This window comes from Lepisosteus oculatus, chromosome 27 (assembly GCF_040954835.1).
Source record: "Lepisosteus oculatus isolate fLepOcu1 chromosome 27, fLepOcu1.hap2, whole genome shotgun sequence".
NCBI lineage: Eukaryota > Metazoa > Chordata > Actinopteri > Semionotiformes > Lepisosteidae > Lepisosteus > Lepisosteus oculatus.
The window spans coordinates 1,411,539-1,438,936 of NC_090722.1; the positions used below are offsets into that span (position 1 = coordinate 1,411,539).

At 47.0% G+C, this 27,398-nt stretch overlaps 2 protein-coding genes across 13 annotated transcripts; one reads left to right on the forward strand and one right to left on the reverse strand.

The window, feature by feature from the left end:
- The first annotated feature begins 5,536 nt into the window (after positions 1-5,536).
- On the forward strand, positions 5,537-7,148 carry LOC138225241 (fish-egg lectin-like). The gene is made up of 4 exons (XM_069184767.1): positions 5,537-5,642; positions 6,018-6,263; positions 6,442-6,784; positions 6,872-7,148. Exons 1-4 carry the CDS (start codon positions 5,594-5,596, stop codon positions 7,011-7,013), a joined length of 780 nt encoding a protein of 259 aa, XP_069040868.1. The 5' UTR covers positions 5,537-5,593; the 3' UTR covers positions 7,014-7,148.
- An 8,070-nt stretch (positions 7,149-15,218) lies between these two features.
- LOC138225230 (uncharacterized) lies at positions 15,219-25,917 on the reverse strand. 12 transcript variants are annotated; one of them, XM_069184700.1, is made up of 21 exons: positions 24,985-25,915; positions 24,481-24,578; positions 23,806-23,982; positions 23,399-23,541; positions 22,939-23,073; positions 22,563-22,725; positions 22,240-22,338; positions 21,949-22,076; positions 21,499-21,645; positions 20,997-21,089; positions 20,583-20,705; positions 20,346-20,471; positions 19,864-19,986; positions 19,360-19,508; positions 19,085-19,205; positions 18,225-18,413; positions 17,833-17,982; positions 17,456-17,527; positions 17,094-17,190; positions 16,524-16,589; positions 15,219-15,445 (listed from the first exon to the last, which is right to left on the reverse strand). In XM_069184700.1, exons 2-21 carry the CDS (start codon positions 24,569-24,571, stop codon positions 15,363-15,365), a joined length of 2,475 nt encoding a protein of 824 aa, XP_069040801.1. In that variant the 5' UTR covers positions 24,572-24,578; positions 24,985-25,915; the 3' UTR covers positions 15,219-15,362. The 12 variants fall into 12 exon arrangements, with proteins under 12 accessions (XP_069040801.1, XP_069040802.1, XP_069040810.1 ...); XM_069184701.1 differs by having other exon boundaries at positions 15,356-15,445; positions 17,026-17,190; XM_069184702.1 differs by lacking the exon at positions 15,219-15,445 and adding an exon at positions 15,461-15,648 and having other exon boundaries at positions 17,026-17,190.
- Positions 25,918-27,398: the final 1,481 nt, after the last annotated feature.

Here is a 27,398-nt window from a genome sequence, read left to right on the forward strand (position 1 = left end):
ATCATGTGTTTCACCGAGACGTGGCTCAAATGTTACCATCGGCGGCTTTCAGCCGGTGCGGGCGGACAGAAACGCCGTGAGCGGTAAGGGGAAAGGAGGGGGCTCGCTCTGCTTGTCAACAACAGATGGTGGAATCCTGGACATATTCATGTAAGGAGCGCTTCTGTAACCCGGACATTGAACTGGTTGCCATAGGACTGCATCCATACTATCTGCCGCGGGAGTTTACATGCACCATCTTTGTTGTTTACATTCCACCCACGGCGAACGCAGAGGCAGCGTGTGACATCATACACACAGTCACAGCCAGGCTACAAACAAAGCACCCTAGCGCTTTAATAGCTATTTCAGGGGACTTAAACCACGTCTCTATTTCCATCACTTTGCCTACTTTCCCCCAGTTTGTTAAGTGCCCGACCAGAGAAAAGAAAACACTGGACTTATTTTATGCCAACGCTAAGGATGCATATAGTTCCACAGCCCTTCCCCCCTTTGGCAGATCAGATCACAACCTTGTCTTGCTTACACCACTATACACGCCTATTGTCCAGCGCCAACCTCGGGCATTAGGACTGTGAGGAGATGGTCTTAAGAGGCTATGGAGGATCTATGTGGTGGTCTGGAGGCTACCAACTGGGATGTGCTGTGCGACCCACATGGGGACGACATAGACAACATGGTGGACTGTGTCACTGACAACATTAACTTCTGCGTACACAACACCATCCCCACCAAAGATGTACACTGCTTTTCCAATAACAAACCCTGGATCACCAGCGACCTGAAGGCTCTTCTGAATGATAAGAAGAGAGCCTTTAGGAGGGGGGATAAGGAAGAGGTGTACAGAGGGAGCTAAAGCAGAAGTTTAGACAGAACAAGGATGCCTACAGGAGGAAGGTAGAGGACAAGCTGTAAAGGAATAGGGTGAGGGACGTATGGAGGAGCATGTGAGAGATCACTGGCTTCAAACAGGCTGGGGGTGCAAGGGAGGGGAACCTGGAGATGCCCAACGAGTTGAACCAGTTTTTAACAGGTTTGATTCAGGGTCCTCTGTGGCTCAACACCCATCCCCTCACAGCCACACGCTCCCTAAGCCTTCACAGCTGCGACTGCCCAACACCTCCTCCATCCCCCACAATCATGGCCACCTACAGCTACAACCCCCGACAGCTACTCACCCCCCCATCCCCCACAGCTGCCACTCTCCAACACCTCCGCCATTAACACCTGCAGCACCTACAGCGCTATGAGCACCATCCCCCAGGCCAGGCTGACCATCACGGCTGACCAGGTGAACAGGGAGCTGAAGAGGCTTCACCAGGGTAAGGCCACAGGTCAAGATGACGTCTGTCCCAGAGTTTTGAGGGCTTGTGCGGATCAGCTGAGTGGAGTGCTCCACCGACTGTTCAACCTGAGACTGCGCTTGGAGAGAGTCCCTGTGCTCTGGAAGACATCATGCCTGGTCCCGGTACCAAAGAAAGGGTGCCCCTCTGTCCTCAATGACTACAGACCAGTAGAGCTGACTTCTCATGTCATGAAGGCACTGGAGAGGCTGGTCTTATCCCACCTGAGATCTCTAGTTAGTTTATCACTGGACACCCTACAGTTCGCCTACCAGCCCAGTTTTGGTGTGGAGGTTGCAATCATCTACATGCTGCTAAGGGCCTACTCACACCTGGACAAGGCTGGCAGCACTGTAAGGATTATTTTTTTTTACTTCTCCAGTGCCTTCAATACTATCCAGCCCTTACTTCTAAGGAGGAAGCTGGAGGAGATACAAGTCGGTGCCTCCATGATCTTGTGGATCACTGACTATCTGACAGGCAGACCACAGTCTGTGAGACTTCAGAACTGTGTGTCTGAACAGGTAGTAAGTAACACAGGGGCTCCTCAGAGACAGTTCTTTCTCCGTTCCGCTTCACCCTCTATACTTTGGACTTTAAATACAACTCAGAGTCATGCCACCTGCAGATGTTCTCAGATGTGCTGCAATTGTGCAATTGTGGGGTAGGCATCCTCTCATGAGACACCAATAAATGTAGGGGTTTTGTGCATTTACTGGGACAATTATTAATTGTAGTATTAAGTCACAAAATGATTCTTTGATGGCTATTAGAAGACCGACCCAGAGGGATACTCAGCAATGCACACACGGATACTAATACACCACAATACATTTATTAATACATAAAATGTGCATATAAACATAACAGATCTTATTGTGAGGGTTAGCAGAATACAAAAGGTATATATTCAGTCATGAAGAGTTACAAACCAAGAGGGACATACGTTCAGTATATCATTCATTTAGTCCGTTTCGTAAATGAACTTGGATTACAACTTCTACACTAGATACTCAAAAGCAAGTACATCACTCATAGGAATTAAATTGATATAATCTCAGGTTGAGGTAACAATTGAATTCTCGAGCTGTAATGCAGAATGTTGAATACTCATCCAATCTGTGTGGATTCAGATCTCCCGCGGACACAAACAGCTGCAGGCTTGTTGCTGTGTCCAATCGGCGTTCTCTGGCTCGGTGCCAGGCAGTGCTGGTTCAGCGAGAGAAAAGTGGGAGAGATTTCTGCTGCGGTGTTCTGCTGATGCTCTCTGAAGACCGGCTAGTTAGTGTTGGCTGAAACTAGCAGAGTTTGTCCACAGGAGAAAAGTGACTGTGGGTCCAAGCAGGTCACACTCTTTAGACAGGAAGAAGACCGGTTCGTTCCTGATGTAGCGCAAGTCCTGAATCCACAGATTCCGCTGTCCACAGTTCTGACCGTAGTTCACTTGTTGAAGTGAAGTTCTGACTCTCGGACACACTGGCCGTTACGTGGTGGTCCGAGCTGAGTCTGAGGATGTCCAGGAGGACCTGAGTCTGAGAATGTCCGGGAGGCGCCCCAAGGAAGCCCTGTGCTGCCTATTTTACCTGGAGGAACTACGGTCGTTCATTGGTTGAAAGTTCTGTGGGCGTTTAAGACCCACGTGGGCTAAACCTGCCCTACCAGTTCCTGATTGGCTGAGGATAGGTAACAATGCACTCTGACCTTAGGGTTGTAAACAACTTTGAATAAGACTCTCCCAGACAGTAAGGCGCAAGAGATGACCTTTTATTAGGGTTGCTGGAGAATCTCAGCTTTGGGAGTTGTTCCTTATCAGGACACTCTATCGGCTAGAAAAACACCTTAAATGTGAACCAACTGGAATGGCCTCTCTGTATCCAGCACCACTGAGATGAAGGAGAGAGGGACTGGCAAGGGAGCAGCAAACTTAATTCCTGTATTTTAATAAGCCTTGCCGCTACAGTGGGATGTATCAAGAATGGGCAGGAGGAAGAGTGCAGAGGAAGAGGTCAGCAGCTTTGTGGAGTGGTGTGGGGAGAACCACCTGCAATTGAATGTAACAAAGATGAAGGAACTGGTGGTAGATTTCAGGAGGAAAAGCGTCAAACATACTCCTGTCTATATCCATGGGAGTGGCGTGGAGATGTTGGACTCGTACAAGTACCTGGGAGTGCACATTGACGATGGAACGGTCTAAGAACATCGAGGCCATCTACAAGAAGGGTCAGAGCCGACTTTACTTCTTGAGGAGGCTCAGGTCCTTCAATGTATGTAGTAAGATGCTACATATGTTCTATCAGTTGGTGGTGGCGAGCGCCATTTTCTACGCAGTGGTATGCTGGGACCCTGGGATTAGAGCAGTGGATTCTAACAGGCTGAACAAGCTCATCAGGAGAGCAAGCTCTGTCATTGGGTCTGGCCTGGACCCTCTGGAGGTAGTGGCCAAGAGGAGAATGGTGTCCAAACTAGAGGCCATCATGGACAACGTCTCCCATCCCCTCTATGACATGCTTGTGAGATTGAAGAGCACGTTCAGCCATAGACTGATCGAACCACAGTGCGACAGGGAGCGCTACAGGAGGTCATTCTTGCCTTCTGCCATAAGACTGTACAACGCATCCACTGTGTGTCTGGGCAGAGGCAACATTGACAGGGACCTGTTTCTGGACTGAACAGTAAACTGATCCAGCTGTTCTTTTTCTTTTTCCCGTTTAAAACCGTTTTTGGGCAATATATGCCAGGGACCTGTGCAATACATTTATATTCATATTTATATTGTGCAATTTGTGTACTGTTCTGTTCTTTGTGTGTTCTGGACTGTGAGTAACTCTTCGTAGTGCACTTCTCACTGTACTGATTGTACTGTATGTATAGTATTATTATTATTGTATCATTCGTTACACTGTTGCTGTGTTGTCTGTGTTAAGCTGCAATTTTTTAATCATTGACATAACCTTTTACATACATGTAAACTATTTTGAAAAGCCAGGATGCCTTTCTAAATTGGCAGCAAACTGGTCCCTGTCTTGGAATTTTATCAAAGACGAGCCAGGAGAGGTGTTCTCATTCACTCAGTAAGGCATTTATTCATATTGCGCAATAGGGAAAAACAGCAACCACCAGTCTGTGCAGCAAGTGAGAGCTGATTTTCAAAGTAAAATAGGAAAAGGTCCCTTATTTTATACACTTAGCTGATGCAACACCTGAACTTGTTTACTTCATTATGGTAGGTTGGTAAAACAAAGACAGGCGAGACAGTCATTTTCCAGTCCTTATAGGTCTTAGGCTTAGGACAGAAAAGACAGCTACGTGCAGTTACCCATCGCCTTTTTGCTGGGACGGAGATCAACATATTCTTAGAACATCCCATGGCCTTGACTCGCTGGGTACAATCACACTTTGTTCTAAGAATCCAGCTGCTTTTACAACACAGCTCTGCCCGTAAACAGACATATTTAGGATAAAACACTTTTTTTCAGTAACTTTCCATTACATCCCATAGAGAAAATCCACATGGAAGACATGCAAGCTCCACACAGCAGGAAATTCAGTTGGACATCAACCCCAGGAACTGTGAGGCTGCAGTCCTTAATCCACACCACTGTGCTGTCCAAATGGTCACTCGTGAATGAAGTGCTTTAAGAGCTACAGTATCATTAATTCCCCATTCTGAATGCAGGAACTTGTGCTTTCATAGATTTTAATTATCACTAATCCTCTCCCACATGACATTAACTGAGAAAACAAGACTGGACTTGGAATATTTCAGTCTAGGGCCCAGATATTTTCCTCTAATTGCTCAGAAAAATGTAATCTTTAATCTGGGAGATCAAATCTGAAATGAAAAAAAATATCTCATGCCAAAGAGCAAGAGTAACCAAACATTCAGCTTTGCAATGAAACTATTTGTCTCGTTTTCTAATTTAGACCACCCCTGACCTGCACTACTGGAGGATGTCACTGCTGGTATTAGTACTAATCCAGCTCATGACTATCTGAAGCACTGGGCTTCAATTTCAGTTCTTGTCGCCATGATTCCTAAACCCTGAGGATAAGGTCTATGGAAAGAAAATAATTAATGATGTCTTCTGTAATTGATACTTGAGTGATTCAATCAGCAGCTCGTTATGGTTCACAATTTAACACCTGGTTAGACAGGTGTGTGTAGGAGTGGAAGCCCAGCAGCCTTGAGTATATAAAGGCCACTGTGGGGGTTTATACCATTCATGAAGTTTGTGTGATCACTCATCAACATGGAAGGGATAGGCTGTGTGTTGTGTTTGCTTGAAGGATTCTTTCTAGGTAAGGTTTGGGTTTCTTACTTTGACTAAAAGGAGCAGCATAAAGGCAGATGGGAGGTTTAACTGCATGCTGCTAGTATTTAAGGATTTCAGTACAGTATATGTATTTGATCTTGAGTATAGATGTTGCCTGAGAGTTAAATCCATGACATGGATGTTTGTGTGCTCTTGAAGTTCTGCAAACCTTTGGTTCCCTGTGTATGGAGCTCTGTTCACTTGTGGTTGTTGCTGATTCATTAACACCCTATTGGCTTGTTTCTTCTGTCCTCGTATACTGACTTAGTCCCTCAGTGTCGGATGCTCATGATCCTATGTTGCCCTCAGCTCAGGCTGCTTTTAAGTGATCATTGACCCAGTGGTGTCCTCTCCTTCCCAGTATCTGTGGCTGAAGCCCTGCAGTGTCGGGCTGTGCCTGGCAGTCTGAAGCAGATAGATGCTGGTGCTGGAAGGGTGTGTGGAGTCGACAATGCAGACAACCTGGTCAGCTACCAGGGCAACAGCTGGGTCTCTCTGGCCATGAAGGGGAAACATGTGAGTGTGGGGCCAGCAGGGCTCTGGAGTGTGAGTGTCGCAAGCCTTGTGTTCAAGTGGCTGCGGGGAAGGTGGATCCCAGTGCAACCAGGTGAGGCTGCAGCTGATCTATATGGGTTAGAAACGATGGCTTTCAAGTTTATCCATGGCTAGTAGCTGCTTTCAGCCAGAACATCTTTCATTCCTCAAGTGTTCATGACCAATACTGAGGAATGAGCACTGCACCACCCCCTGCTGAGAACAGCTGTATTTCTTGCTCTCCTCTGCAGGCTCCCTCATCCAGATTGATGCTGGTGGAGACAAGTTCGTGGTTGGTGTCAATGCTGCCAATTCCATCTTCTGCCTGAACAGCGGGCCTGTGCTGCAGTATGCTGGCCAGGGCAACATCCCCTGGATTCCTGTTGTGGGCTCCCTCAAGTACTATTCCTGTGGGCCTTTTGGCTGCTGGGGAGTGAACAGGTTGGACCAGAACTTCGTCAAGCTGGATGTGAGTGGGGATTCCTGCAAAGGCTCTGACAAGTGGTACCCCATTCAAGGCTCCCTGTCCCTGGTGGAGGTGGGCTCAGATGGCAGTGTGTATGGGGTGAACAGGAATGGAGTGGTCTTCAAGAGGTGAGCTGGGGGAGGGTTTAATGCACATGGTTGCATGAATGACTGTCCTAATTCTAGGCTGCTCTAACCCTGAGCCTTTTCCTGCAGGCTTGGTGTTGATGCCTGTAACCCCTTTGGCAGGAGCTGGTGGGCTCTAAGGGCAGCTGGTGTGGCCAGGCATGTGTCCTATGACCGAGGAATCCTCTGGGTTGTGTGCAAAGATGGCCGAGTCCAGAGGTGCCAGGTCTGAGCAGCCTGTGTGGTCTGGTCCTGAGTGGAAAGTGACAGGCATGACTGGGCTGCATGAAGGATTCAGAGTGGAATGAGGCATTAATGCCCGTCTTGGTTTTCTCTGTGCTGCAATAAAAATGCCTGAAAAACCCTGTTCTTCTGTGGTGTCTAATTCTGTAGCTTCAAATTGGTTAATGAACTTAAAACCAGTCCTCCTGATTTAATGAGGAAGACTACCTGGCATGTCCCATTAGACATTAATATCCAGACCTGAAAGCCCTCTACTCACATGGCCCTTTGCCTGAAATAAGATAATGAAACACCTAGTCTGATTCCACAGTGGCTTAGTCCCAGTTTTGTGCATGACTGGATTGGCTAAAGTGCCCCCATGTTTCTTGTGGAGCATCAGTGATCGGTCTTTTCCAGTGGCCCTAAACAGGGATGTAAGTTGAGGCTGTGACTGGGGTCCTCAAGGCCTTCCACTCTCTTAACCCTAAACCACTCCAGTGTAACACTTGTTCCCATAATGTGTCAGTTCAAAGCACTTGGTCTTAACTTTCCATTACATCCCTGACCATGGTTACTGGGTGCCTTTTTTTTTTTTTTTTTTTTTTTACAAGAGAGTTCACCTTCATGGTTGAATACTCACCTGAGGTTTAACTCAGGTTTAGGTGTGATACTTCATTGCTGTAACTAGTTCAGTGGGATGTGGCTTGGTGAACTTGTACAATTGAAGATGCAGTTGCCATATGAATACCTACAACACATTACAAAAATAACCCCTATTAGTACTTTACCAAGTTGTGTGTGCATGTGTAATCAAGTGAAGCAGTATTGTGTACAGTCCACTCAACTGTGACTTTTTTTCAGGTGATTGTTTACATTTTTATTTCCTTACTTGTAATCAGTTTTTCCATTTATCTTTAATGTAGAATTAAACTTTTAAAGTAGGCTGAGTACGTGACAATTGCTGAGACAATGTCATTGAGATATCTTTTTGTAAAAGATCATTACCAACTGCAACAATATGGTTCCACACAGTACTTCTGACCACACTTTGTGCACAGAAGTGACTCCTGTTTCCAGACAGGAAGGTGAAGGTCATACAGTAGATTTGTTGTTGCCCTTCAGGATTTTCAATACATAAATTGGGCCCCTGAACAGTGCAGGACAATCACGTGAACCTGAGAATGTATCTGGTCACTCTTCACAGTTTGGGCTGATTCCAGAGCAAAAACTTTGTTGCAACAGACGGTGAACTTGAAATGAAGCATTACTAGTGGTACAGTTTTTGTATAGCATTTCCTTATTTAAATGTTACTTAACTATGTATCCTAACAATATTTGCTTTATAATTTTTCCCACATTATCCCTCATCTCGTTATAGTCCTACCCGTCTGTGCTCAGCTTTCTGACCACTAGGTGGCACTGCTGCTTGGCTGACTGGCCTCTGGATAGACTTCTCTGGGATCTTAAAAAAGCTTTGATATTTTTAATGAGAAACATGAAAAACAGACAATAGATTAAAAATCCTCAAATTTGCTGCTGCCTATTTACCAGTTTTCTTGTTAAGTAAAAATTTGCAACAGCCATAATCACACAACAACAACAAAGCTCTATGTTTTTAAATATATTGAGGAAAAGGGCCCCAGATCTCATGGCATGGCTCCACATTGCTTGTGCTATAGAAGCAATTTTGTTCAGCCACAATTATTCCAAACACCAGTGCTGATGGTTAATGTGAACATTGTCTCTGAACAACCAGAGAGTGCTTCAGGGTCTGGGGTATATTCTTCCCAAACACCTTTGAGTACCACTGAAATATTTCTACCCAAAGTTTATATAACTTGGGGCACAGCCTTCAGAAGATCTGCACCTGTCACATAAAGGAGAAACAGATATATCTTCAATTTAATTTGAGATTTTAGTCAAATTAGTTTTAAAATAATGCAGTCGACCTACGATCTTCTATTGCAATATCTGGTGTCTAACATTATTAGAGCACCAGTGGATATTGTTCTAATCCTCGTTCCTGACATCAGGTGTCCTTCATGTGATTAACAGACAGCTCTGTGTGCCTAGAAAAGCAGGAAACAAACTCTGATATTAGTTGTCTAGAGATGTGAGGTCATTGCACAAGATTGTAAAACAGATCAACTCTTGTAAATTGAACATAGAACAGCTCAAATTTTCAAATTGAGAACATCTTGCTTAACAATGTGTCTGACCTGTAAATAAAAAGCATGTTTGTGAGAGGTCAACACTGTGGGATATTCTGCCTGAACCTCAGCAGTGAGTTAGTGAAGTCTCTGTTGATCCCATGTGAGAGCTGGTCCACAGTTCTACTGGACTGATGTCAGGAGAAAAGGTCTTGTCTCATCCCAGCAGCTCCCCAAATAAGCTCACAAATATAGACTTGACTGTGGCTTTGAACTGCATATAGAACTAATGGTGGCTTACAATGAGCTGAACAGCTGTACAAGTCACTGACCAAGTCACTAAAAGGAAATATCTTCAGTAAATAATACTACAATATTTATGTTTTAATAAATATTTTGCTTTCTTGTTCCATGTTAACAGACAACAATATGTGAAAATGTTACTGCAACGGAAAAAAAATGCAGATCAGGGGGAATTTCAAGCTTTTCAAGAACAATGGACAGCGCTTTGTGAAGAGTGGCAAATCTCTGTGTCCTTTGTGAGAACACTCTTACTGAAAGAGTGCAATGTTAAAAGCTTTTGCATGTGTAAAGTATAGACAGTGTCTCTGTATGTTGACTTTTTCTTTTGCAATACTTTAAATTGGATTATTATATGGTATTGTAGCCTATAAAATAACTTGTCCTACAGTATATTTATCCAACAATGTATGTACAAGACTCTTGTAAAACACATTGTGCGAAAGAATTAATTGATATTGATACTCTCCATGGTTACACAAACAAAAGGTGGTGTCAGAGGTTATATCAGTCTGAATGGAAAGAGCCTCTCTGGAGTATGTATCAGTAAGACACTGAGTTCAAGCAGCAGCCAGGTAAGACTACAGCAGATGTGTATCATTCAGCAGCTGAGCATAAAGCATGTTAGATGAGTGACACCTGCAGGAAAAGGAAACCTGTTTGCAAGAGGGAGTTCTTTTCCTTCCACCAAGAAGGCGCCCTGGAAGACATACTATTCTGTACAGTTGTTGAACACATTCCATTCTGAAGCACAGATGAGCTGTGTATTGGGCAAAGTGTAGTTTAGTTTCTGCCATAAACCCTCAGATGGAGGAGGTGGATAGAAATGCCCAAGCTACAACACCCAGCTCTACTTGGGAGCCTCGTTGACTAACTCCTGAGTAACAGGGCTCTATGCAGCTGATGTTTGAAAAAAATGCTCCTTTGCTACTTGTTATGATCCCCGCTTCCCTGTTGCGTAGACCACGCTGAATTAGGCAACCTACCGGATCACTCATTCACCACCACACCACCATCTCATTATACACTGAAGCACAGTCTTCCCTGACCTCCTCGCTCGGTGTCCATGTGAGCTTTATTATTGCTTTTCGCTTGTTCTCGTTTACACCTCTTTGGCTTGGAACTGCTTGTCCCTGTTGGACCTGCGGTCTCTGGATTGCGGAAAGTACACTCCTCGGTTTCAGACTCCTGGCTTTCTGCTTTGAACGACGGCTCCTGGATCCCGGCTTTGATTTAGGATTTCTGGTGTAGTTTTTTTCGAATTGCGGAAAAGATCGGTTGCAAGATTCTTTTTCAGCTCCCGCGTTTATATTTTGTAATCTAAAATATATTGTAGGGCCCTCGCCCGGTGGTGAGGAGGAAGCACACCTAGGCACTCAGGGTACCGCGAAGCAGGCTGAGAGTTGTAGCCGGGGGGAGTCTGAGGGTCAGCACAATGACCAGCAGCTGACCCTGCTGATGTAAATAGTGTTATAGTAGCTTTAGTGTCCTGTGTAGCTTTATAAGTCTATAGCCTGTAGTTAACGAGTTACCACCCTAAACTGTGTACGTTTTCCGTCGGTCTCCTCATGTGTGCATATATTTTGTGTGGTTTCGATAGCAGAATAAAGCAGTCGCTTTCTCTTCAGTCAAACTTCCTCCTACTGTAAATACTGTAAAAAGGCGCCGTCCTTTGGATGAGACGTAAAGTGAGATCCTGACACTCTGTGGTCATTATAAATCCCAGGGCATTTCTTGAAAAGAGTAGAGGTGTTACCCCAGTGTCCTGACCAAATTTCCCCCTGGCCCTTACCAATCATGGTCTTCTAATAATTCCCATCTTAGAACTGGCTTTATCACTCTGCTCTCCTCCCAACTGAGACCTGGTATGTGAGGAGTGTACTGGTGCATCATCTAGGTGGGGCTGCACACTGGTGGTTGTGTAGGGGATCCCCATTACTTGTAAAGCACTTTGAGTGAAGTGTCCAGAAATATATTTTTTTATTTATAAGTGTAAGCAAATAGGCTAGGATTTGAATACTGAGATTGACTCGGCATCCTGAATATAGGGTGAGAGACTGTTCCATAAGATAGGGGTCCTGTAACCAAAGGCTTTACAGCCAACTGTTATTTTATTAATTCATAGAATATGAAGATGACCTGCATTCTGTGAACTAAGCAGGCGACTTGGGTGGTATACATTAATAAGTGCCATTAGAAAGACAGGTGTCTGACCTCTGAGAGCCTTGTAAGTAAGTACTGTGTAGAAGGATTTTGAAGTCCGCCCTGTACCTGACAGGAAGCCAATGAAGAGAGCTAAGTATGGGGGTTATATGGTTGTACTTTCAGCTCCTAGTAACGATTCTAGCTCCTGCATTCTGAATTCGCTGTAAGGTGTTGAAAGTGCGATATGTGCTCCCTGATAGTAGGGCATTGCAGTAGTCTAACCTGCTGTTACAAGAGCATGTATGAATTTCTCTCTGTCTTGAGTGGAGAGGAACTGCCTTAGTTTTGTGATATTTCTTAACTATAGTAAGCATGTTTTAGATACTGTTTTAACATGAGAGTTAAATGAGAGCCTCGTGTCTAATATGACGCCTAGGTTACGTGCAGAGTCTTTGAGGCAAATTTTTAAATCCTCTGAGTTAAGTGCTGAAGTTATAGTAGTCCTGTCAGTATTTTTGCCTCCAAACAATAGAACGTCAGTTGAGTAACACGTTTTCACACATCCTAATCTTTACTTCATTAATGCAATTAACTAAAGTGATAAGAGAAGAGTTGTCATTTGGTGTAAACAAAATGTATATTTGAGTGTCACCAGAATATGAATGAAAGTTAATATTATGTTTTCATGTTTTCCTTCTCTCGCGGCAGCATGTAAAGAGAGAACAATATTGATCTAACAACCGCTACCTTAAATTGATCAGGTACAACACCTGATGCAAGGGACGTGTTCATCATACTAATTATAGGTCCTGCCAGTACTTCGAGGGAATCTTTGACTAGCTGAGTGGGGATGGGATCTACCGGGGGGTCTGTACACTAAAAGAATGTATGTAGATGATTCGGGAGCTATTTTAAGGAGCATTGCTTCAAATGTGTGAAAGTCATTAATAGTTTTTAATTCAATTCTCAGAGACTCACTGAAGATGGCTGCTAGGCCACCTCCATGCCCTGAGCAAAGAGCTTTCTGTAAAAAAGTTTCGCCATTAGGTGAGACTTCAACTAAAGGAATAGTGTCAGTGGGTCGAAACCAGGTTTCTGTTAGTAGGCAGAGGTCAGAGTTGGTGTCAAGAACCATATCATTAACCAGAACTGATTTGTTGCCTAGTGAGCCAACATTTAACAGTGAGCATTTTATGGTAGTTTCATGTTTTAACTGATTTAGGTTTACCTTCCTTTAGGTTTAATTTCCAGTGGAATGGAAATTAAATTGTCAACACAGGAGCCCCTAAAGAAACGTCTGAATTCTAATCTAGGTCTAGTGATAGTTGCAATACTCTGTCTATTCACACTCATAGCTGGTTCTGGATAGTAATGTGATTGATGGGATGCCGTGTGGTAGAGAACCTGGGTCGGTACAGGAGGTGAACTAGAGCTGGGAGTACAGACAGCACACGATTTAAGATCACATGGCTGAGGCCTGGTTGGTGCTCTTAGTAGTCAAGCAAGCAGCTTCTCTGTTATATTTTGGGATAGAATTAATGATCCCCTCTGGTTAAGGTGGAGACCGTCCCATTTATAAAAGCCATTCCCAAAAAAATGTCCCAATTATTAATAAAGGTTATTCTATTGTATGCAACCAGCGATTTAGGGAGTATAGCCTACTATAGGGTATGTCCCCTCTGTATAAGATTGGTAAGGGACCAGACACAACTAAATTCCGAAATGTTTCTTTGTGCTCTTTTGCACATTTATATCATTTGTTCCAGCGTGAACAACCAAGGTGGAAGATTCATTACTGGAAAATGTGTCTAGTTTCGCCTCAATGTCAGAAACTCAGGCCCCAGGAAGGCATTTTACAGAGACCACTGCTTTGTGATGGTTAGGATTTCTAACATTCCTGATTATCAAGTCGCCAATTATGAGCACCTTTTTGCATCAACAGACGCACTGCCTAAAGCAGAGAACCTATTGTTGAGTCTGACTGGTGACTGGTGTGCAGGGGGTCTAGTCCTTGAGCTCTTAGACCCCTGTCTGCGACCCAGGGCTCACGTGTGGTTGCTGCTGGTGCCGGCGCTGACCTGGAGACAGCTGGGCCAGGAGGGACTGCAGCCACTTCTGAAATGACTGAGTGTTCTGACTGAGCTGAATCTATCCATCCCTCAACCTGGTTAATATCTAATAGTGTGCTAATGCACCCCTCCAAAACGGAATTCTGTCCTACAACTCTACTATAACTAAACGTTTCTGGCATTTAAAATTATCAACACAGTGAAGACGTGAGCTGGACATGGCTTCACGCTCGTGACAAGTCAACGTATTGCTCACAGGCCAGCAGCAACACTCACTAGGTACCACAGAACTCTCTTTTACCAACTTCTTGTACTGGAATACAATCCACCTCTGCTAACTGGCAGAATGGGGAAATGAAAGACGCAAGGAAGTCCTGCACTTCATTAACAGAAGCGACAATTCATTTCTCCTGAGATCTGCACTCTGTACATAGTCTTCTAGTGAATACAAAACACCCATAAGTTAAGAGGCTTGAACTCCTTCCTGCTCAGAGTCATGTTCACACAGTAATAACTCGATCTGCCCAGGAGAAACAACACTAGAACAATCCGATCTGTGTGACCGAGCCTCAGCACGTCCCTGCCTAGTCCAGTAAACAGCTATGACTCTTGAATCCGCAGTGGAAAAAGAAGCTCAGAAGGTGAGATTTTTTCTTCGCTTCGTACTTGAGCTCTTTAAGTCAGTAAAATTGGAACGCGCTCCTGACTGCCGAATGTTACGTCACAATCCTGGTGCCACTACGTGACACATGCGCATAATCAGTGATAACAATCATTAATATTATTAATTGATTGAAAGTTATTATACAACTTAGTATTCTTCCTGCTCTCCCCACAAGCAAATGGTTCTCTTATTTCCAGTGTCAGTTGGAAAGTGTGTGAAGACACAGAGCAGCGCTTCTTCTTTATGACATGACCTCAGACATGCGTCTCCCCACGATCACTTCAGAGTGCGGCTTCCTCCCACTTTCCACAGACCTGCTGCTTTGTCTTTCACGCTACACCATCACCGTGGCTTTTCCTGATCATAAAAATCTCCAACCAAACCAAACCAAGACAATTCATGTTCATTTGCTGCACCGATTGTATGAAAGAATGATCTAGATTTGCAACAGACAGATCTGTCTGCTATACTGTGCATTATAATGTTCCTACTTGATTCCCTCACACACAGACCTCGTGCTCTCAACAATCTGTAAAAGCAAATCGCACTTTCAGAGCAGCTCGACTCCCAGCATACTGCAGCAGGGCGGCGGTGTGAGAAATCCCTGTGGGCCAGGAGAGCCAGAGACCTGCCGCTGTGCCGCAGGAGGTCAGCGGACTGATGGGTGGACAGACTCGCCAGTTTGGGCTGAAGCTGAATCACCTGAGCTCTCCTGCGCCCCTCTGTCTCTCTCCTGCACTTCACTGCTCTGTATTCTGTACTTCTGTGTGAAACAGCTTGTTTCCAGCTTCTCCTGTCTGAACACTTGCAGACTGAAGACAGAAAAGCGCTTCATACACTTCAGTGTTGGTTCAGCACCATTCATACATTCTGGAATGAAAACCAGCTTCTGTACACGTTGTGTAATTTATTTAAACACAAAGTTGTGTGTGGAGGAGAGAGAGAGGTGTGCTGTCTGGTCCAGAATGAGCTGGGGCACCCAGGTGTCTCTGCAGTGGCTGGGGAGGGGCGCCCCGACTCCAGAGTGCTGCTCAGGGCCGGGTGAAGAGCCCCATGGCTTCAGCAGCCCTCTCCCGCACCTGCGGCTCTGGGTCCTCCAGCAGGACCCTCAGATCTGCGGGAGGAAAGAGACGAGGCTGTTACTCGGGGTCCTGCAGCCCTGCTCAGCTCCTGACACACAGCTGCAGTGCTGATCCAGCTCTTGCCCAGCAGGTGTGAGTTAGGAGACACTGTGCAGAGCAGCAGGTCTGGACCTCATGCAGTGGGGTTAAAGAAGGAGTGTGAGATCCTTTCTGTGTGACATCTGTGTTCTCTTCACTGTCAGAAGGAACAGTAGTCAAAAATGTCAAACTATGAAGCTGGAAGAAACGGCCACACTGTAATTCACAGACCGCACAAGTCTCTAAAAAGAATAAAATAAAGCAGAGCTACTACAGATGTGCAATTCCACAAAAACCTGCTAAACAGGCCAACTATACATTTTTCATCTCCATGCTCTGAACTTCTCAAAACTTTGTACACTGGGTATCTATGGTGTGAGAGGCTACAGCCAGAATTTCTGGTTAAACAGACTCTAAAATACTAAATACTAACCCACTGAAGCTAAGCAGGTGTGAGCCTGGCCAGTAACTGGATGGGAGACCTCCTGGGAAAAACTAAGGTTGCTGCTGGAAGAGGTGTTAGTGGGGCCAGCAGGGGGCGCTCACCCTGAGGTCCATGTAGGTCCTAATGCCCCAGTATAGTGACGGGGACACTATACTGTAAACAGGTGCCGTCCTTAAGATGAGACGTCAAACCGAGCTCCTGACTCTCTGTGGTCATAAAAAAACCAGGGTGTTTCTCGAAAAGAGTAGGGGTGTAACCCCAGCGCCCTGGCCAAATTTCCCATTGGCCCTTACCAATCGTGGCCTCCTAATAATCCCCATCTATGAATTGGCTTTATCACCCTGCTCTCCTCCCCACTGATAGCTGATGTGTGGTGAGCGTTCTGGCGCACTATGGCTGCCGTCGCATCATCCAGGTGGGGCTGCACATTGGTGGTGGTGGAGGGGATCCCCATTACCTGTAAAGCGCTTTCAGTGGAGTGTCCAGAAAAGTGCTATATAAGTGTAAGCAATTATTATTATTAATTATTATATACTGTACAAGAACAACTGGTCAACATACTGGACACAAAACACAAGCATCGTTACCTCGCTGAGCTCTTCTCAGAGCGAAACAAGAGCAGAGTCTCCTCTGCAGCTGCTGCACTTGGAGGCCTGAAACACAGAGGGGTTGAACAGCAGAGCTCCTGCACACACAGCACCACACAGGATACTGCACCAGCGCACACTGCCAACACTCTGAATGGAGAGCAGCTCATGGAAATGTGTTTCCTGGTGACATTGGTAAGTCTGATTAACCTGCCTCATTACTGACAGAAAAATGCATTTCAAACACTAGACAGACGAGGCTGAAAGTGGTGCCCAGTGTCCTGCTGCCGAAATGAGACTACTGTAGCTAGACATACTAGAGCCTTCTTACTAGAGGCCTTTTACTAGTGTGACATATCAGAGCCTGAGTCCTTTGAGAAAACCCCAGTGATCAAACACATTCAGATTCAAACCTGTTTCAAGGGAAACCTACAGAGTAGCGTTTTAATGCTTGAATTCCCATCCCGGCAATACCCTCATCACTAACCACAGCACAACTCACTTTTACCAGTGGAGCATCATCTCTACACTGAGCCTCAATCACTCTTCTCATTGTCACTGAGCTCTTACCAATGAAGATGGCAGCACTTTCCCGAACCCAGGCCCTTCTGCTCTGTGCACCCTGGAGTGCAAGCCTCTGGGCCAGGCTGAACTGCCCACTCGTTATCTGGACACAGGGAATATTGCAGGGCAGTGTGAGACAGCACGCTACTACTGTACAGGAGCCCCCATGTGAGAGACAGCCCTCCATTACACATAAACACCTCTAATCCATCTAATGAGAGTGTATGAACTCATCAGCACTACTGGTTTAGCACAAATATATTTCCTAAATCTGACAGAAGTCTTCGTGTGTTTGTGTCCCAAAAGCAGGGTGTGCTCCCCTCTCTCACCAGCAGCCCAGAAGCCAGCCCCAGGAGAACCTCACTCACCAGGATCCTGCACATCTCCTTCATGGACAGCACACATTCCAGGGTGAAGTGCTGTAGGACTGTCCAGCAGGCCTGGGGAAATCCACATTGTCAAAACCAGTTTATCTTGAAACAGAGCCCAAATTAAACAGAAACTACACAAATGTCAGAAAATAGAAGCCAGCCCTGAAACCCTTTGACACATCCTTGATAGTAACCCTCTGAATGTTTAGATTTACAGGCTACAAGTTCGTACTGACTGTAGGGTTTTTTTTCTTCACCAATTGCAAAGCTGGTCAAACACTGGATAGGTGACAAGTATCAATATCAAAGAAGGACGTGAGAAGACCCATAGTCCCACAGGCTCAGCCCAGCCAGCGGCAGCTCTGTGTCTTTACCTGGATGACCTCTGGGCTGGGGTCAGTCAGGTTCAGCAGCACGCTGACCAGGGAGCTGTGGACCTCTTTGTTGAGCCGGGCTTTCTCAGAGCCCAGCCTGACCAGCTGCCCCAGCAGAACCACTGTGACTCTGCGGACCTCCGGGCTCTCCTGTAACACAGACACAGGACAAGAGGGAAACTTTACACACAGACACGCACAAACTGTCACCACTTATTTTCTCCTCTCAGGGCTGGAGTCTGAGCCCACTGTCACTGTAGCTCAGTAGCTCAAAGAACAAACACTGTAATCATGGATATCCAATTGATTACAATTACAAACGTTATATTTAAATTTAATAGACAAAAACAAATGACACAATATTTGAATAAAGAACATCCTAAAAAACCTACACTTTCCAAGCAGGGCCTGGCTCTACAGTACACAAAGGGCACCAGTGCTTTGGCTTGACTCTTGTCCGCGATGGACAGGACAGTGATCAAGCCCAGTAGAGCCCGCAGAACAACTGGCTCAGCTGGGGTCTCCTGCTCTGTCAGGGCTGAGCTCTGAGCTGCCAGCTGCTCCTCTGTGTGTCTGTGGATCTGAAGACAGGAGGACACCAGTCGGCCTTCATTCCCAGTACTGCTGGGACAAGGGTTACACTGAGGGAGGGTCATGCTGGTCGCTGCTGGTCAGCAGAAGGGACAGCTAAAATTGACGTGCTAGCCAGCCACATCTGAAGATAATTGTCCACCACGCCTGCCTCAGGTGGTTCAAGCTACACAAGCCCTTGGTCTGGCAGCGCTCAGGAACTCGGCCAAAAGTCTCAAGCTTCTCCCTGTCTTCCGACTTTGCTCCTCGGATACTGGCCCCTAGCTTCACCCTGCCTTTGTTGTCTAGATTACCCTCTTGTGCTTGTGTGCTGTGTCTGTCTGTTTACAGACTGTGCTTATTACCATCAGCTCTGAGTTTGGAGTTTGCTGTGTGCTGAGCCTCTGTGTTCACCCAGCTTTGATCTGGCCTGTTCTGGACGTGGCTTTGGGCTGCTGGTCTGCACCACGCTTTTCTGTGCTCACCAGCCTGTCCCTGTGCTGCAAACAGGGAGCTGTTTGTTCACACAGCCGCTTGCCTGTTTGCTGGTGTCTCTCTGCCTGCTCTTGGGCAGCGACATATTACAGGGAGACAGTACCTCCGTGCTGTAGCTGTCAGCTGTCTGACTATCTGTCCTCTGCTCAGTTAGAAACACCAGCAGATTGGCTCTATAGTCACTTACATCCAGTTCTGGATCATCCACCTTCATGTCCCTCATCAGGCCGAGATGATCAGCCAGGTCCTTCACGGTCTCCGAGACCACCTGGCTGGTACTGAGGACCTGCCACACCTCCGAGAGTGAGCTGTAAAATACACCCCCAGCTGTCAGTGCAGGGCTCTGCATTCAAACTCATTCTCAGAGCTAAAATACACAAACACTGACGCCACAACACAGTGCTGTTGTTGTGATGCTTTTATCATTGCAAAGAGCTTCTCACTGTTAGAATTGTGCTCTACCTCTCAGAGGGAGAAATGAGGGTCACTAGGGACTGGATGGTCTGTCTGAGGTCCTGTGCAGCCAGATATAATATCCCCTCCCTCAAACTCTCTTCCAAGCTGTCATCCAGAGTATAACTACTGCCGAAGAATTGCAGCAGGTCAAGAGCCTACAGGGAACAAGAACAGCAGGTCAATCTCAGACAGATCACATGAGCTCTGTTACACTGACTGTTGAAGTTGTCCACTACTGCCCCTTTGTTGCAGTTCTCAGTGCTGTCTTCAGAGACAGGACACAGGATCATGTCACTAGCTGTGAACAAAGGAGTCATTTTTCTGAATACTTCTGGAGCAGTGTTTCCAAAAAGCTAAAAACACAACTGTATTGATCAATAGCAAAACAGTTTCCCGTCCAATCACTTCTCAAAAACTATCTGTTCTCCGATTCACAGTGACAGGATACAGCTTGTCCAGAGCATCCGTGTAGGAAAACAGCAGACAGGAGTCTGCGTCAGACACACTGACCATCATTGTTGCCAGGAGCTCGGCCTTGGCAGGGAAGCTGGGAGCTCCGGAGGGACTGGCGCTGCGCACTGCCTGTGCCATCATGCCCACACTGCGGCACAGGCTCAGTCTGACACTGGGCTCCTGCAGGGGGACACACAGCAGCTCACTCACTGACAGCCCAGACGCCACCTCACCTCCACCAGCCCTGGGCTGTGATGGACACTCACAGCCTGGACAGCCTCGGACACTGTATCCCTGTGTCCTCCTCCCCAGAACAATCCAATCAGGTTGAAGTATAATTAACAATGTCTACCCAGACACTGCAGGAAAGTAGCAGAACAAATAAGGAAGAACTTTTGCCTGAGAGTTGTTATGAATACCTCCCTGCGTTAGAGAAGCACATTACAGAATGTATCAGTGGTTGAATACACTCTTCAGACAGGAGCTGTGAGGTTCACTCTGTCAGGTCTCTTGTTCTTAAAGGAGGACATGTTGCCTACCTTAGTGGTGACATGGTGTCTCAGTCTCTCCATAAAGTCAGTGTCCATTCTCTGCAGTAGATCCTCTGCAGGTGCTTTAAGTGCAACTTGCCCATAGCACAGAATCAGGGCACAGGTGAAATCACTCTGCAGTAACAAGCATGACAATCCAGATCAAGGTGCTGAAACTTGTAGGTAGAAGCTGACATTAAGAGCAGCTTCTGTTTGTCTGTCAGGACTCTGATGCAGTACACCTACCCTAGAGCCCTGCTCATTGCAGGGGAAGGCTGGGTCAGTCAGCTGGGTCTCCAGTCTCTTCAGCACAGACAGCACCACATCCAGGTGCACACTGGCACACAGCCCCATCAGCACTGCCAGATCCTGGGACACCAGACAGGCATCAGAGCACTCTTACAACACCCACAAGGGCATCATGCACACTCTCTCATGGACTGCTGTTCTAATGCCATGATAAAATGAGCCGAGTCATCAATATCCGTTCAACTGAATGAATAAGGGCTTCAGCAGTCAGATACACGGCACTTCTGTGTTGCCATGAGCTGTGGAGAGGGGTAGATCACAGCACTGAGCTGCTGTCATTGATGAGGCTCCTGAGGGCTTCACTACTGTAACGTCTCTCTGTGCAGGTGAGCGGGCTGCTGTCCCCATTACCTGGGCGTGGACCATGGTCAGCAGCTGCTCCAGCTGGGATTCCAGCACTGGTCTGGCCTTCGGCACTGCTGCCCCCACAAGCACACTCAGACTCTGAAAGAAGAGCACGTTGGAGTCAATCTGGAGAGGCACTGCTGCTTCATCAAGAGGCCTCACTCTCTCAGTGTATGCAATAACACGTTAGCATTAGGATTTTGGTAGTTTGATCACACACAAAAATCTGACAGAGCAGGATAACGCCTCCCCTGGACTCTACCCCTGGCAGATCCATCTTGTTCACACCCTTCCACAATCACATGGGGCACCACAGACCATAATCCTCTTCTGCACTGGGCCTCACCAGCACATCACTGGAGCTTGTGGACAAAGGGACACTGGGAAAGTGCTACTAGTGATTGTTTGGATCTACAATTTAAGGAATCAAAATCCATTTTCTAAAAGAAACGGACCTCACAATCCACAACCTGTACACCTAAAGGCCCATCGTCGGTCACAGCCCTACCTTGTTGATTCTGGAGTAGCTGATGTCCAGCTCAGCTGCATACAGTGGCTGGAAGGCCTGTAAAACTGCTGGCAGCTCACTCTGAAGCTTCTCCTCAGGGAGCAGGCAGCACATAGCTGCCAGGGCCAAGACAATGGCCTCCGTCACCTTCAGACAAAACACAAACACCATCATCCTCAAGGAAAGGATACAGTCACAGGAAAGCAAACTTGTCTAAAACCACAGACAGTTAGAACAGCTTTGAGCAATGAATAAAACCTGCTTCATAAGTACACCCTATTCAACTTTGCTTACTGTGATCTGAACCCTGGACCCTGATACCCTTCCCTAATACCTGCATGGACACATCTTTTCTTGGCATTCAAGTCCATTCTTTCCTCCAGAACATCTGAGAATTCAGGATGATTAATAAGATGTCAAATAACCTACACTGGATTAAAGATCCCATACCTTTGGCTCAGAAGATGGCAGCCATCTGTGCACTATATCAAAACTTATGATGACCTGGCTTGAACAGTCCTGAACACACTGCCCGGGACCCTGGAATTTTGCCCAGCTCTCATACAGGCCTTCCAATGCTGACAACACAAGAGAGGAACAGCCTGCTACACTCTTCAGCTACATCAAAGCAGTCCTGTAGTTCAGTGGGAAGCGGTCTGAACAGGCCTTGTCAGTGGATTGCCAGTGGAACCAAGCATTGATAACAACTGTCCCCCTAAATGAGACAGCTTGCACACTTACCAAAAGACATCATTGCCTTCATTTTATTAGTCACAGCAAGGGGAAGAACAGGCACCAGCAGGTCCAGAAGTCTCACTATATCCCTTGCTATGTCACGACCTTCAAAGAAAACACATTTCACACTAGGTAGGGACCAAGGCTCATGATAACACTAGAGACTCAGAAGCGGCATGAGTAACAAACACTGAGCCTTCATAATAAGCTCATGTATCAGGGCTTGAATGGACAGATACGACCAGTATCATGAAGTTTGAAATACAGCACAGTAAAAAATCTGGAATATATCTGTGCAGATCACACCCCATTAGCAGCACAGAACTTACTGCAGTTGCGGGAGATATCTCCTACAGCATTCAGCAGGGTGTGGTGAGGGAGCACTCCGGGCTGGAAGAAGGACAGCACCATATCCATGGTACTGTCGTAGTGGTCTCTCACCACACAAACGACAATGTTGCTGGCTGGCTGTTGCCAGTCAGGCAGCCATTTCTGAAACAACAGTAAAAAGAGATCAGAGCGTCTTGGGAGTCGATAGTATTGGAGTTGAAGCTGCAGCTTGGATCAAGCCAATGAGCACACAAGTTAACACACAAGGATTTGGTTCCATTAGATGCATCAATGTGTGCTACAGGCAAGGAAACAGACCACAGCACTACAGCAAGACAACAGTTCGATAGGCAGGAATAAAAGGGGTTTACATACCGGTGACATCGTCATCTCATTCAAGGCCATCGAGACGGTGCTCTTGGCCAAGGACTCATCCAGATGCTGCGCAGATGTTTTGCGCAGCAGCTTCTCCACTGCCTGGAGGACAGCAGAGCGATGGGCAGTTGTCACCTAGAGCAGGGAAGAACCAAAGCCAGGGGTGAGACTGCTGCTCTCATCACAGCACCAAGAGTGTCTGTTCAGCCTGGCCAACCGGCACTGAGGGTGAAACAGCAGAACCACCCCAGCTCACCACACGAGGGAGTGGAAACACACAGAGAAACCCCAGGCTTCCAATGAAGCACATCTGTCAAGATGACAACACGTTAGGGCTTATCTTCTGACTTCTAGTTGTAAGAAACAGCACAGACAGTATCTTGGAGCACACTGGGCTCCTGATTAGAGTGCGTTTGCAACGAGTATGTCAGGAGGTGTGTAGGGAGCTCCTTCATGTTACCTGGGGGCTCTCGAGGAATCCCAGGATGACTGGCAGTGTCCCCTTGGTGTTCCTCTGCAGGAGGGAGAGCAGCTCTTCTATCAGGAGCTTCCCAGATTCCTCATCAGAGCTGCTCATTCCCTCCAGAACAGCCAGGACCTCATCTACAGCAGACACACAGACAGGGGAAACACTGGTGTCGCCGCAGCACAGACTTCTAGGGAGAAAACTCTAAAACTGACCTGTTGTCTGAGGGACCTATAACCCTACTGACACGTGTCTGAGAATTAGAAAGATGAAAATGATTTTTGATGCACAGCCCGTAAAAGCTGGGACTCTTTCACCCCGGACAGTTTTCCAGTAGAGAGGAATACAGATCTGCTCTAAGGGCAGGAGGCTTCAGAGTGCAGGGTTTTGTTTTCATGGACCTGAATAACAGCTGCAGCCACTGGGACTTCTGAACCCTGAAGAGCCCACAAAGAGAGCTGCTCTCTGGGTCACATCAGTCCTGTTAGCAGCTGCTCCTCCGCAAACAGAGGATCTCAGTGTTGAAGAAGAATCAGGCAGCAGCTCTGCTCCCAGGTGGAGAACCTCCTTCTGCTGCTCTAAGGGGATTAGAGCCTCTAATTCAGCGTCTCTCACACCCAGTCAAAAGGACTTGGACAGATCTTCATAAATAGATTTGCTTTTCCCAAATTTACAATTAAATGTAAATGAAAGAATAATTGCAGTACATCACTCAGACACAGCTCATTTCATAACCACTGTGAGTTACTCATTTTAAACACTTTCAATAGTTTCATACCTTACATGGATGTTAGTCTTCTTAAAAATACTCTCAATTATTTTATTTTATATATTATTATTTTAGCTTAAATCTTCTGTTTATTTTTGCTCAAATCATCATTAGTTGAAAAGATGAAGAGACTGCTGTTGCTTTCCCTGCCTCGAGCTGAGGAGACCTGCAGGGTGACAGCGAAGAGCCCCTCAGGTCAGTCAGAGCTGAGCCCAGGGATGGAGTCCCAGTGGAAAGGGAAGCCAGGAGTCAGTGTGTGGGGGGACTGGCTTCAGGGGGCACTGGTCTAGATCCAGCTGTGTCATACCTGGCCCGGGGCACTGGCAGCCTGTGCGCTGCCCACAGGAGGAGAGCCACTTCACCCTGCTGGGCTCACAGCTGCACTCCTTCGGGCTCATCTTGGACCTGTCAGTCAGCCAGTAGAACAGCACAGTGAAGCAGGGAGCTGGGCGGCGCTTCTCACACACTGGGAGTCAAGGTACTGCTGACAGGCCAGTGCAGCCCCACTAGACACCACAGAACTCTCTCTAACCAGCTGGTCCTACTGGAATACAACCCAACAGGCTGAAGGGCAGACACGGGATATTGAGAACACAAGCAAATTCTTCACATCAGTGAAAGCAGAGACAGGAACAGAAGCAGCAATGAATTCCTGTTCAGATCTGCACTCTGGGCTTTAATAAAACTCCAGCAGGTTAAGCGCTTTTAACCCCCTCTCACTGAACCCCGTGTTAACACAATAACAGCTCGATCTGCCCAGGAGAAACAAGAACAATCGGAACCGCGATACCGAGCCTCGGCAGGTCCCTACCTCGTCCGTAAACCACCAGGATCTTCAGTGAAAAGACAGAGAATATTGACAAGCCGTGTCGAGCTGAAGTGTTTTCTTCGCTACGAGCATCAGCGCTGAGCGACTCAGCAGCACCGGAGCGCTTTCCCGGACCGCAATTGTTGCGTCACAATCCCGATGTGTCGACGTCACGCTCACGTTTAATAAGTCATTATAATCACTATATTTAATTATACAATTACAATTTTATATGCTTTCTGATTTTTCCCAACTCTACCAACAGAAGCACTAATTGTCTGATTTCCAAAGTGTCAGCCGGAAAGTTTCAGAAAACACGGAGCGGAGCGTCTTGCTCACGATATGACGTCAGACACCCCTTCCTCCCTCCATCCAGACTCGCCTCTCCCTCCTCTCTCACACGACTCGCTCATCAGGGCTTCTACTGTCACTCCAGTCTCCTGCCAGACCTCTCCCAGACACAGCCTGCTCATTAGTCCTCCTGTGACCCAGACTCGCCCTGCAGATCTGCTCTCCGGCTCCTCCTCATGGTCACTCCGCTCGCTCACGCACAGACCTTGTGCTCTAACCAGTCCGCAGCGACACATCTGGTCTTGAAGCAGCTCGTCTTGCAGCGCCCTGCAGCAGCGCCACGGTGTGTGAAGCCCTGCGGCCGGGAGCAGCAGAGACCCGTCGCTGGGCCGCAGGAGGTCCGAGACTGACGGTCCTGCAGACCCGCTGGTTCTCATAGCGGCGGAGCGGGGCTGCAGGTCTGCCCTCGGCTCTTCTCCGCAGTGACAGGAGGCAGAGAGAGCCGCGCCTCAGGAGCCCCACACGCCTCCACAGGGATCAGCCGCAGGGAGACGATCGCTCCTCCGACACACAGCCGCTCACAAATAACGGCTGCGCTCCTCTCGCGCCCTCAGCGGAGCGGGCAGCCGCGAGCCGGAGCCGGAGGAGGCGGAGACGCCGAGCGCGCGGATCTGCGACTCAGCCAATCAGAAGCCGCGATCAGCAGGGGGCGGGGCTTGAATGACGAACAAGAATACAGTAGGAATATGTTAGATTATTAATATAATAATAAAACAGATGGATATGAAAATACTTGTCAGATACACCATGAGCTGGATCCATTTCTGTGTGAAACAGCTTGTTTCCTGTCTTCATGACAACTTGTCCACGACATTCTGGATGAAATGAAAAAGAACTGAAGTTGAATCGGTTTTTTCCTCATTTGACTGAAACCCAAATGGCTGGAGGTTTAACAGCAGGATATGCAACATGTGTTTCTTCCAAGTGGTCATTTTCCTTCTGCTTCTAAAACCAACTGAACTCTGAGAATTTTTCTTTTCAGTACATTCATTTCACCAGAAGAGTAGTATCAAAAAGCAGCTGCACATAAAATAAGCACTTCTGTCAGATCTCGTCAGTTTCATCTACTGCTGAACAGGCAAAGTAAGCTTTCCTGCAGGCAGTCACTTTCAAGATTCAAGATGTTTTATTGGCCATATACAACAAGTGTGTTGGAATGCCTACTCGTTCAGCTGTACCCAGTAACAGTGGAGGAAAAAGAAATAACAAACAGACATGGACAATACATTTAGACAATAGACATTATAACACACCCAAGACAGGACATAGTGCAAACAGTGCAGTACCTTAAAGTGCAGGTGCTAATTTGAGCTGTTTATGATGCGGACTGCCCTGGGGAAGAAATTGTTTTTGAATCTATTGGTCAGTGTTCTGACACTGCAATACCTCCTTCCAGAACCCAGGGGTGAAACCAGATCGTGGCCAGTTTAGGTCCCAGTTTCTGTGAGACACCCCCAGACTGTCCTGATCTGAGTCTCCTGTGGGACGGGTGGTGACTCAAGTTTTGCAGCAGAGCAGCTGTGTGCTGGGCTGATTCCTTACCTTGGCCTCGGTCTGGCTCAAAGCCCTCAAGCCCAGAACAGACACACTGACGGTCACATGCAGCTGGAGATCCGCAAACACTATCAGACCGATATCCAGTCCCTGCAAAAGCATCTGGAGACAAAGCGAAGGAGACCGTGAGTGAAGCTGAGGCCAGCCTCACACTGTGAGCTGCAGGTGAGGCTCTCCAGGCCTGCTTCTGGTGAGCCCTGCTGTAGCTCAGCCCCAGTCCTGCTCCTGGATACCCAGGGCGTCGGTGAGGTTTCCAGGGGTCTTCGAAGCAGCAGCTCCTGAAGAGCTGGAAGAAGCTGTAAAACTGGTCCAATTAAGCCAATAATGAGCTAATTGAGGTCACTGAAAGTCCAGCTGGACTGAAATCCTGCAGACACACAGGAGTGGGGACCCTGGTCACAGGTTTTCATTCCTGCTGAGCTCTTAGTGTATCGATGGAGCCGTTTGCTGAGCTGATCAGCTGAGACTCCAAGTTAGCTCTTCGATCGAACATCTACAGCCCTTTAAGCACC

Bases quoted from the DNA above. Each gene is read 5' to 3' on its own strand.
- LOC138225241 (XM_069184767.1), top strand. From the start codon at position 5,594: ATGGAAGGGATAGGCTGTGTGTTGTGTTTGCTTGAAGGATTCTTTCTA. The intron at 5,643-6,017 runs GTAAGGTTTGGG...TCTCCTTCCCAG, and splicing joins GCTTGAAGGATTCTTTCTAG to TATCTGTGGCTGAAGCCCTG. The intron at 6,785-6,871 runs GTGAGCTGGGGG...CTTTTCCTGCAG, and splicing joins AATGGAGTGGTCTTCAAGAG to GCTTGGTGTTGATGCCTGTA.
- LOC138225230 (XM_069184698.1), bottom strand. From the start codon at position 24,571: ATGAGCCCGAAGGAGTGCAGCTGTGAGCCCAGCAGGGTGAAGTGGCTC. The intron at 20,706-20,996 runs GTAATGGGGACA...CTGGTGTCCCAG, and splicing joins TGACCATGGTCCACGCCCAG to GATCTGGCAGTGCTGATGGG. The intron at 17,191-17,455 runs GTGAGTGAGGTT...CCCTGTGTCCAG, and splicing joins AGGAGATGTGCAGGATCCTG to ATAACGAGTGGGCAGTTCAG.